This window comes from Lineus longissimus, chromosome 4, assembly GCF_910592395.1.
Source record: "Lineus longissimus chromosome 4, tnLinLong1.2, whole genome shotgun sequence".
In the NCBI taxonomy this organism is placed as follows: domain Eukaryota; kingdom Metazoa; phylum Nemertea; class Pilidiophora; order Heteronemertea; family Lineidae; genus Lineus; species Lineus longissimus.
Genome location: NC_088311.1, coordinates 22,411,284 through 22,423,435, shown reverse-complemented (window position 1 = coordinate 22,423,435; position 12,152 = coordinate 22,411,284). Strand labels below are relative to the sequence as shown.

Genomic DNA, 12,152 nt, shown 5'->3' with positions numbered 1-12,152 from the left:
AAATCACCTAGTTGTTAAATGTGGAAGGTCACGATATTTTTGTTGGATGAAATATCATTGTAGAAAAACACGCCTTATTTCCATTTTCATGAATATGAATGAATTGTTTCCAATCAAAAAATCCCCGTGGTTTATTCTAAAATGTGCTACTCCTCACACATGCTGTGGTTTCTAAAAGAGATGGGCGGATTAAAGCTATATCGAAAATGTCCTCGACTTCTTATGCATATTTTTCCGGCCCAATAAAGCACTTATTTGACCAGTATTTGCCCTAACTCGGCCACATTCACACGACCCTGGTCTGCCATCCATGAGGGCAATTTCCTGCCGCGAACAACCAAACTAATGGAATGATCACCCGGCGTTAAAATATGTGCAGCGCCGCGATAATATATTCAGCAAGAGAAAATCAACGCCAAGTGCACTCCAATCACATATTCAAATCCAGATTACACATGATTTCTGATGAGTTCTGAATACTTCTGGCGTGATGATCAAATCAGAACCAATTCTTCAAAACCATGACGTGAAGTCAGCAGAAAATAGCTGGAAAGGCTGCGAATGATTTTCGCCAATTTACCAATATCATATCGACCCATTTCCAATACGATGTCAAAAGCAGGTTTATCACACATAAATATTTTTGTCGCGAATAATGTGCCTTTCAAACTGAACTATGAGCCTTTGTTTTCATCAGCTCAATGGTAGCTGCAAGCGTGTTGAACATCCATTAGTTTATCTTAGGGCTTTGTTGTTAGCAATGCCGCGATGTCAAAACGTATCATTTAAAAACAATACAAATATACAGTAATTGAAGTGTTCCGCTTTCTCTGAAAATAATACCAAACATTTCATTGTCACGAACGCCTACTTGCAGTAAAGATACATCTTCTACTCTAACATTTTATGAAAGAGGCCATTTATTTCCCACACGACGGTGAAAGCAACCAAATATTTGTATTGTTCAAAAGTTTTGCTTTCAAACGATATATGTGTATTTTGTTTTAATCTTTAATTCACAGTGAACGAATTGCATGCATTTTGTCAAATCTAATCAGGTCTAGAACAATATTGCTCATACCATTTGAGTGTCTCTGCCACTCTTTGTATCAATCATGGAAGTTAAATTTAGATGCTTCGGAAACAGTAAAAACTCGACTTAAATCGTGACGTCATTCACCAGATAGCCTATCAGATGGCTGAGAGGAAAGCCGGTTATAAATTCTGGTGTTTCAGAACAAGTGTTTTGTGCCATTTTATACGGAATTCGGAAGGGTCTCTCGTTTCCGTACGATGACAGGTTTCCTCAAATTGGATGTCGCAGGTAGGCCTACGCCTATACCACTGATACACTTTTGTACTCATAATGCAATAACTCTCGTTGATATACTTCTAATATGATCCCAGATCCGCACGTGCCTGGAAATAAACAGATTTTAATGCAAAAATATATATCATAGCACCATCATAACAAAATGACATTTCATAATAAACTTACCCTACAATTTTCAAAAATATATATAATCGCATCAGTTCGTCAATAAAATGTTACTAAGGTGACAACATTTTTCAAATGTCGATATTTTTCATCCAAATCAATAAAGTTGTCTTCATGCATGGTTGACTATATCATAATTCTCTATGTACTGCTATTTGGTGTTTCAAGAATATTATACACATTTGATTTATCTATTACAAAATACCAACTTCAATTGTACCGAAATGTACCACCTGACTTTCAACAGAGTTTTGTTCTGATAATAGTTACTGGCTTATGGTATTTGAAACTGGACACATGATGGTTGTTTGTGACGTTAACAAAATACAGTGACATTACGATAGGAAGAAATATCACGCGCATGCAATTGTCTGGTCATCCACTCTTCGCTACAGTCACGTATAGGTTCGGGCTATGCAACATTTCTCAGGACAAAGTTTCTTTATAATGTTTCGAATGCAGGATACTACTAAAACTTATACGTTGGTCGTATTGTCGTCTAAAATTGGCGATATAAAAAAATCAAAAGTGACAAATGTATTCTGAAACACCTCGTACACGTATACTTATATACAGAGTGCATTATAGACACTGCGGAAGATTATTCCCTTCATCGATTTCACCATCAGCAGGTGACGGTGTCTTCTGCTACCGAAGTTCGTAACCTGGTAACGAGTTGTTAAATTCGATTTATGAGAGACGCGGCTTTAAAATGATATTTGGAGGAAAAATTTTCTGACACTTTGAAATATCATTTTCTTATAAATCATATGGCATCCAACACCCGTAGAGTCATTTCTGAAGTCGTCCACCATCTATTGATTTTCTGATGCAACAGTAATGATGCTGTAGTGAATTAAAATATTAAAATATTGGTGGATATTTTATGAAAAGTTTTAGCATCTCATTTAAAGCTGTCCTGACTCGATCTTGCTTATCTGGTTATCGTAGATTCACAGACCATGCTTGAACTTGGTCGGTTTTGAACCCGGGTGACTTTCTGCGTCGCCAAAGGTACCATTTCGGCTTCTCGACTATTGATCATTTTTAGAAGCAGGAAATCGACATTAGAACCGAACTGATCTCTAAACTCGTTGTAATGTCATTGGTGGCTTCAAGAGTAGACCAGCTAGATATAGAGACTATCCATGCATCATAACTTTTGTCGCCAACGAAATGAAATATTGTCCACACCTTCCTCCTTTGCACACATTCTTTGAGCATCATTGGGCGAAACCACGCAAGGTCGGGTTACACCTTTGACCGTTTACCGTTTGAAGTCTGACCCTCGCTGCTCAGTTTGTGCTGCATCCTCATAAAGGAATCCATATATTCTCATGTGGCAAATCTTATGGATTGTGGTCAATATGTACACAAAGCGCGAGATTGATTTTCAATGTGTCTTGTCGGGAAAGATTGACCCCGGACCTTTATGCGGCTGCGGTGTGTCATGATATGCGCGAGCCAATAAGATGTGTGAACGGTTTTAATGGGGGGATTACACAATAGGAACCCGTGAGTGGGTTGGAGAGCGGGATGGACATGAGGCTAGCACGGAATGTATCAAAGTGATGTTAGTTGTAGCTTTATCTGTCAGAGAAATATTTTGGGGATCAGGCTTGTGAGAGCTCATATTTGCTGTAGCTGATGGATGCTGTTCAACACCTCGATCAAGGTTGCATCATGGAGTTTTTGGGGGCTTGGAGTAGGCCAAGATGACAACGAACCCCAGCCACTTCTTCTCCAAGGTCAACTGTTCGAATCTGGTCATCGAATCTGTAACAATATGCGCAAATTACTGTGGTATCTAGTTCGCGATGGGAAGACCTGCCAACTTTCGCGATAACAGTATCTTCACTCATACGAAAACCTCGCGAAGTTTGAAATATACATGTACATGATATTGTAGTAATCACTACTACGTGAATGGCTGCCTTATGGAGTCGCTGTGTTTCCTTCCGAGCTCCGAGCACTTTAGAACCAAATCTTTGATCTTGCACCCTCACCCCTGAACATCAGAATCCGATGTTATCTCACAGGCCAGCAGCCAACATCAGATGGCCGTCGCATATTGAAACTACCTAGTTTATTAGATAATTTCACGGCCGACGTGGTCGTCCATAATGCGGTCATCTGCGCAGGTTGATTTGTCCGCGGATGCCTGATGAAGATGCGCCGCCAGTTGTCAGGTGCGATTTGGCTGTGATGCTTCTTGCTTAGAAACAATTTGATGGTTGAAGAAGTTGATGTAACAGAATGACATATTGTGGTAATTGTTCTCTGTGGTCAATGATTCACTAGTGGACATCATTCATCCATTGGTTGGCACAGGGCTGATGTAGGATACATGAAAATACGAGATATACCTCTTTTCTTGTCAACAGATAAATCGATGGTAGGATAGGTCGACCTTGACTTCCTCCAAAATGTGACCATCATTTTGTTTAAGGAAATTGCCCGCCATGAGTTCAACTTGTAATGTCAAGAATGACGGATCGAAATCCTTACAACTTACACTTGGTCAATATCAACTTACCGGTTCAATTTTATTTTCTTATTTCCTATCGTTCGAGTCAATATCACGACTTTTGATATTTAGTTGCTGGTGATCAAAGTATTTCCGCTCACAATTCACCTCTTTGACAACTCACAGAAGGCGGTGGGGGATCGGTTAAAGACTATTCATAGAAATGGTTTCTTTATATCATTGTAATACAAGTAAGCTTACTAGTATTATAAGTAAAACATCTGATAAAAAATGATTGAAATTATGGGAAAATTTTTTTAATTTTTCATAAAATATTCTATTAAAGTATTTATTCTTACTTATGATTCATATCCACTTTATTTCTGCGCTCTGGTCGGTTCGAAAAAACATGGCCTTGGTCAAAAATAGTCCGAGAACTATTTTTAGCGCGGCAGAATAACATTTCAAATTGCTGTGACGTCATTCCATTGTCTGAATCAGTCGCCCGAGGATTCGTTGTAGACTTTTGACAAACAGATCTATGTAGTATGAAATAAACAATCAATTGAATGCATTTTTTTTAAATTTTGATCGTTGTTCATCTTCATATAAAAAATTGCTTCGTTGAACTTTTCGAAGGAGTCGCCGCCTTAGTCAGATATAATTGCCGGGCGTGGCTCGCTTTAGTGAATCTATCTTTTGATTCAATTTGTGAGTTGTGTACATGTACGTTTGCACAAAAAAATGAATCGGAGCTTATCACAAAGTACAGCCTAGTTAAATCGAGTCCGCAGAGATTAAACAAACAAGTATGGTTGTTCAGCAATTCGAAGTTTCCCGGAAAACTCCTGAAATTCACTCTGAAAGTTGTCACTTCTCTTTGCATCCTAAAGAAACGTTTTGTTGAAGCGTATCACTATTTCCCCGTTACTTTTTGTTTTTAACCCACACATTCTCTTTCAACCACCGTTCATACAATTACTAATGAGCTGCCATACCTCCTGGAGAAATCGTGAATGATGATGCATTCAGCATCATTGGTAGGATTAGTACTTGTATTGTGTGGTGTTTACAGCGTGTCACCTTCCCATCCTTCCCGTAACACCAAATTTCCCTTATTTTCAGTGTTCCTTATTCTTAGAGATGACTGCATGCTGGATGTTGTGATATTACTAACTACTCCCTGCCTCCTTAGCTTCCTCTCTCCCCCTAGCATCCCGCTCTTCCTCTCTCTCTCTCTCTCCCTCTCTCTCTCTCTCTCCCTCCCTCCCTCCCTAACCACCTCACCAGGACAGTATTTCTTTCAGTATAAAGGGAAAGTTCATTTCCCTTCTGATCAGGCTTTGTCTATGTTTCAGCTGGCATTCGGCCTAAAAATGACAACAAAGATTTAGTAATCTCAGGTGTGTCGTCACCGACAGATGTGTTTTGTTCAGTTCCCGGTCGCTTATCTCTTCTAAGCTCCACTTCCAAATACAAAGTCACGGTAGCAGAGGTACAGAGGCGGTTGTCACCACCAGAATGCCTCAATGCCTCACTCCTAGGGGGCGTCCTTCGAAGGTAAGTTCATTTTTAAATTTCAAATTTGTGGAACCAGTCGAAGACAACTCAAAATGGCGCCGATATCAAACGAAAAACGCTTACGTCATCATAATGTGTCATGATGTCATTAAAGTTTTCTCGATGTCATTCTGATATCTTCTTCGTCCTCTTTTGATGAAAATAAGAGACTTAAGACGATGTTAACAGTTGCTTCATTATAAAATTTTAAACATTCGCATCACAGAATCAGTCGATGTCATCAAAATGTGTGTTTGATGCAACCACAATATGTATCAGTCGTCATCATGGTATGTTTTCAGGCGTATGATTGCTTTGTAGGCAAGAATTTATGAGTTGCCTTCGACTTACGACGTAGTTTCAGAACCCTTCGTAGCTGGGTACTATGAACGTATGATTTCAATACTGGTGTAATGTAAGTTTACCTGACATCGCGAAGCTTCGGCCGACGTTTACATCAGGTCAAATGTTGCATGTGGACAAGCATTGGTGTGATTGATCTGAGTACATGTACATGTGTATATATTGTTGTCGATTATTTAGCTAAAGCCCATTATGGTTAAATCACGTGAACAAATTTTGCACTTATTTAAAAAATACTCGAATACTCTGCAATTACGCCTCTTCATGCTGGTATCTAGATCATAAACCAAGAATTCTCTCCGACAATTATCTCATTTTTTGCCACGGATACTTAATAATCCATACATTGATTTGGTAGTTAGTCGAAAAATCGTTGATCGAATTCTTGCCCTAACTTCAAAGCAGTATTACCATTGCATACATGGTTAAGACGAGGGAATGTGAACTCATGTTTTTTTCATGGCCGTTTAACATTTAAATATCGGATGTGCACGATGACACGCTTTTGTCGAAAGGTGTAAGATATAAACTCTGCTACGAGATGGGCACATGCCAAACTTTCTCTGTACGGTTAGTCATTATAAGGAACTTTCAGGAGGACCTCTGCAAAATAAGAAACAGGAAGAAATGAAACAGAAATGAAGTAGATATTAAATGGAAATCGACGCCTGTTGAAGATTCCGATCTGTCGTTTGACATACCTTTTCAAAGGGAGCAACAATAGAGAAGTCATCCAGTAAGGTGGCGAATAGTGAATGAATGTTACTAAAAAGACTTCTTGGGCGTGGTCGACAACAATCTACGACTGATCTCAGCTTCCTGCTCAGATTGCTGCAGCATATCCCACGGGAATGATGAGCAGACGATACGGCGAAGAAGCAGACGATAGCCATTGTAACCGTACAACCAAACAAACAATGCCGACATACTGATGCGCCGATTTCACCAACTTTCAAAAGGGAAATCTTCCCTTCAAGGAGATGTCACAAACAGTCGGGTCTTAATCTTCTACTTTAAGACTCTTCGGCCCTTTATCTGCAGACCCTTCTTCTATGATATTGGTGTCATTAGGTGTTATAGCCTTTGAAACCCCCTTGAAAGACCGGTGTAGTTCTTTAAGCTTTTTCAACAGTTTTGGTGATGGGAATGGGACGAGTGCTTGTCAGATAAGGCCGTCGCTGGGGTGGTCACGACGTCACCCCTGACTGGCGTAGCTCTTTGATCGAAATGAATGCGAATTCTTTCTCCTGATCTCGTAGATACTATCTCACCTGTTCAAAGAATGCCAAAACAAGATAGACGGCACACAACAGACATTCCTGTTTTGAGATATCATGAATTTGCTCTATCCATTTTTAGGTTGATGAGACTTTTATCCCTTTTCCCACAATCTTTCATATTCTCTTACGGTAGCAATATGGACCCCATCCCTCACCACAAGAGCGTTATTTCTTCTTTACTTGATAACACATGAATAGACTCTGGCTCACAGAAAAAAAGAACGTCGATGCTTTGAAATCTTTTATACTTATGGGTGCTAATTTGGCCAAATGATTCCATAATTACATGTAGGGATCTTTCGTAACATGTTTTTACACTCGGGACTTCAATTTGAGTCTGGACATCTCTGTGATCAACAAACCCGAACCCCCACTGTCCACTAAATGCCTTGTTTATGGAAGAACGATTGGTTCATAAATGATTCGCACTTCCCTTTAGATTGCCAGCGCATATTAAGTCCCCAGACTTTCGATTGCCTTGAAAAAAAAACCCAATCAAGATCTCAAATGTGAGAGGTGCTAGACCATGGCATGAGAGGTGCCAGCAACGATAACAAGAGCGCCAAGTCATAGAATTAAGGTCTCACAACCTTGACCAATACCACTAGTAATCACAATGCTGGCACTTGAGATTGTCCTCCCTTCTTTTTCCTTCTTCCCCTGTTGTTGAAAGTGAGTTTATGGGTTATAATCTCTTGGGGTTTGGTGTTTGGGGGTAATGAGATGGGCAGGGGGACAATGGAGTCACAGGGCGAAAGTAATGAGTATTGAGGGTCGTTTTCTTTAGGATATCAAGAAAAAGGTCCATAGAAAGGGATTTGGTACCTCAAGCTGGATCACCCAGATTCTTTTATTGTAGAAAAGGAAATTGGGGTCAGGTCTGAAAAGGGTGGAGTTTTCAAGAAAGAAGTTTTCGAATCCTTTAATTTTCCACACCAAATAACTGCAACATATGTTTTGCATGGCATTTTCTCTTCTTGTTTTATAAATAAAAATCGATGGCCTAGTTTATTTGTGTGAAGTTATAAACATTTTGGGTCATGGTTTCAGAGGGTGGTATTAAGGGTATATGTCCCTGTTCATTAATTCATAAGCTTGTTGATTGCAATTAATCTAACGGAATGCGGGTGGGTGCCTTGCGGTGGATACAGACTCGGCTGTTTCTTAAATTGACCTTAACTGAATATTTGACCTGGTTTGCTAAATTGCAAATTAAAGAACTCAAAAATTCACCGGAGCACTAAATTTACAGAACGGTCTACCCCCAGAGGCAAGATGCAAATTAGCGTATGTGAATGCAGAGCGGATACAAAATGTTGCATTCCGCCCCAACCCCTCCCTAATGCATGAATTATGATGTCTAACGGACCATTGAGTCCTCGGTTAACCTTCCCAAGGACACTGGAAGAAATTAGCCACAAACTAATGAATATTTTTCGGGAAGATTGCCAGCTTTATGTTAGCTTCATGCTCTCTCTTCTTTATGGTACCAAACCACACACGGCCCTGTTTCGTCTTTACCCGCGCCTGTTTCTCATGGAAGAGAAACTCTGCCGAAAAGTTCGATTGCGCACCATTTGCGAAGCAGATTGCCAAACGGAAAAACTGCGGACTCCCTGACTCACTGCACTGGATTTTGCTCAACACTTCAGCGCTTCCTCAGAAGTCAGTTACTGTTTACAAACAAGCGCGAGTCTTGAATTACACCCGAGTCAAAAGTCAGCCAGTGATATATTTGCCTTAGCATCAGGGGAGAGAAACTCAAATCAGGTTGTACTCTCCATCCAGCTGTGTTTGGAGTACCAAGATTCGCTAGACGGTTTACTAAACTAAAGCGGTACCTTTACAGATAGGCTAATTTCCTACCTTTTTCTCGGTGAGACTTTTGTGAACTTTTTCACATTCCCGCCAATATCGGGTTTTACGATAAAGAGAATGCTTATCAATTATACCTGTAATACGCTGATTACCCCGTTTGTTTTCACTCAGCAGCCGAGCGGCCTCGTTTTGGTTTCATTGTTCAAACCAGTGAAATAAAGTAATATTTTTCTTACGTTATCTTGCCAAATATTTCGCAAATAATACAGTGCCGTTGACTCGTTATATCAAATTAAGATACCTCAGGTTTTGCTGGTGTTATGCCAGCAAGTTTTAAAACGTGGCTTGGAATTCAGAATTACGCGAAAACATGGCGGGCGTTGATGCCGAAAGGTGGCACTTGTGTCTTTTCGTCATTAAAGTAGGCGTACTACATACTGATTTTATACCGGGTAATCTTCTTGCTAATTTCACAAGCAGCAGCGGCATTTGGACGTACTTTTTAATAGAAGTACCATTGGAAAGAAGATCACAGTTCGTTTACCAAATCCAATAGCTTCCGGGAGGGAACAAGGCGAGATAGCTTTCCCTAAACAAGTATCATCACAAAAACTGAACCTTCTCGTTAAATACCATTGTCTTCTCATTTTTATTATCATTCCTAGTGGTATTTGGTCCTCTTCCTCCTGGATCCTGCTGATCTAACTAAACTTCTTTCTCTGTTCTTTGTCACAGACCGGAATTCATGCCTTCTTATACGCTGAATGCTGCGCGTTACTGCTGTCTCCAACCACGAGACATTACCATATCATTGAGAAATCTGCCTCAGGCAAACCTCAGTATAATAATGCCTTCCCTCATTTCTCGAGGACTTTGCTTCATCGCCTGCTAACGATGGAGTGTCCCTGCAGAAGGCGAGTTATCATCCGGTATACCACTTCAACCCAAACTATGATCGCCCTGACATGCGCACTGAGAACCAGTGATTAATTTTCCTGGCGTAAATATATCAAAGTAAAGAGGTGGTAATTTGATTTGTCGGGAAGAGACGCCAAATGGACCGACAAAGCGCCTTCGCTGCGGCATCTTGGTTTATCGTTACGCGCTTGGTCGGCGACACATACGATACAGGTTGGCCAATTTATGCTGCACTTGAGTGCATCACGCATCTGGATTCAGCAGAGACGGAACTTTCCAAGAGATACAGAAGAGACAATACGATGTTTGCCTCCAATGCATCACGTTGTTTACCCCTAAAAAGTTCGTAGCAGCACAATAGGTGGATCATCAAACTGCGCCCACAACAAAAAAAGATAAACAGGCGGAATTGTTCAGACTGATTCATGAGCCGCTATCCTGTTCTCTAGGAAACTTTGTTGCGTAGGAGCTACTAATATGCCCCTCGAAAACACCAAAAGAAGTCCATCCAAATCCCTCCGATGAACGAAAAAGACCCGATATCGGAACAAGTTGAACGTTACTTCCCGGCGACTTGTTTACAGGCGAAACAGGCGGGAAAAGAACCATACGATACATCTTTATATTCGACTGTTTCTTCCCCATGCGCTCATCCCTTCCCGTACCAAAGTGACTTATTTTCTGTGTGTTTGTTCCTTAGAAAGACAAGGTATAGTTCTTCATCTTGTCGTCTGCTATGGTTTTTTCCTGGCTTCGGGTTTTGCGTCATTCCAAATGCTGCCGTTGTACATGTAGTTACCGTACCAACAGCGAGCTACATGTAAAATGCAGCTTTTTCGTCGTGAATTTTTCATCATATTAACGGCAATGCTCACATACCCTTTTTAAAGTCAGTGCAGTACATGAATTATTCAATGCATCAAATACCGTTTGGTGTGATAGACGACGGATAAACCACACGATTTTCTTGAAATTCAACCCATCTGAATATTGATTACAGGGCTGTACACCCAGACATAATGATCTTCTGCTAACAGAATCATACGCAGGGTTCCTCGCAGACGATTTCGCCGCCGGCAAGGATTCCACTCCAGACCTAAATCCAGAACGAGGCAACATCAACACACCATAACCCTGGCGATAATGGTGCCATTAGTTTCTTTGTTTAATTTTGATATTTTCCGCGAATTTATTTCAATTCTAATTATATCTGGCGGTAAGGGGTGTGTATAAATTGCAAATCTAAATTTTACATTTGTGGCTCCTGCGATTCCTTTATGTAAATTTTACGATTTTCTTTAATTTGATTATAACGCGTTATTATCTGGTCTGCAGTTAATTCTCCCATTTTACGCTGTTTTCTTCTCGAGAAGCCAATTATAACAGTCTGATACTGGGTTGCTATAAAATCGGAACTTGTCAACCGAACGGTTGGATGAACAATTTTAGATTCGTCATGATCAGATTAGTATTGGTCATGTGATTTAATTTGACGAGGAAATTAACACCTGATTAAAATATCGAAATTTCGATGAAACTCAAAAATCCAACAAAGCCGGTTTTGTCATTTTTTCCTCAGATTTCCTCATCACAACGGGGACGATATTATGATGGTCTCGGAACAAAGAAACCGTGGAAATAAGATTAGATCATGATAGGAACGCCCATCTTGAAATGACAAGTGCATAATACCAGAACATTGCCCATCGTGGTTTGTGGCTTGTTAGGAACATCTACCGTTAGGGTCAGCTTTACTTCTAAAAATGAAGTATATGGATATCAGAGCGTTTCAATGTTTTCACGGGCAAACCCCAACCTTTCCGCGATATCGGATGCCAGGCGCATCTATATGCTTTCCCGAGCGGTAATTTGATGAAACTGAATATACAAAATCACACCAAGTATTGGGAAACAGCGGCGTTTCTATGGCAACTGACGATTTAACGATTTCAAAACACATCGATGTGTGATTTTTGAAATCGCATTCCTCAGTGAAGAAATCATGGACATAATCATCGGAGAATTAGTTTTTGAAGTGTAATAACAAATTAGAAGGCTAGTTTAAACGATTACCTGCCGAGTATATTTTCTATTGGGCAGCAAAATGGCACATTCCTGCTATTGTCACCGTGTAAAATATTTTCGCTCAACTAATTTCGTTTATAACCTTGTTTTCCTTGTTAATGGTCACTTTAACTCTTGCAGGTTGGCAGTGCTTGCCGCTGTACAAAATTAATAATGCAGATAA

General features: G+C 40.2%; 1 protein-coding gene across 7 annotated transcripts in view; it reads left to right on the top strand.

Annotated features, from left to right (window-relative positions):
• The window catches only part of LOC135486167 (transcription factor AP-2-epsilon-like), a 200,619-nt gene that overhangs the window by 169,974 nt on the left and 18,493 nt on the right, over nucleotides 1-12,152 (top strand). For 6 of the 7 annotated variants that reach the window (XM_064768755.1, XM_064768756.1, XM_064768754.1 and 3 more), the window contains one exon: nucleotides 5,306-5,525. In XM_064768755.1, coding sequence (XP_064624825.1) covers nucleotides 5,306-5,525 — 220 coding nt within the window. The remainder of the gene's footprint in view (nucleotides 1-5,305; nucleotides 5,526-12,152) is intronic. The other variant, XM_064768753.1, reaches the window with a different exon arrangement.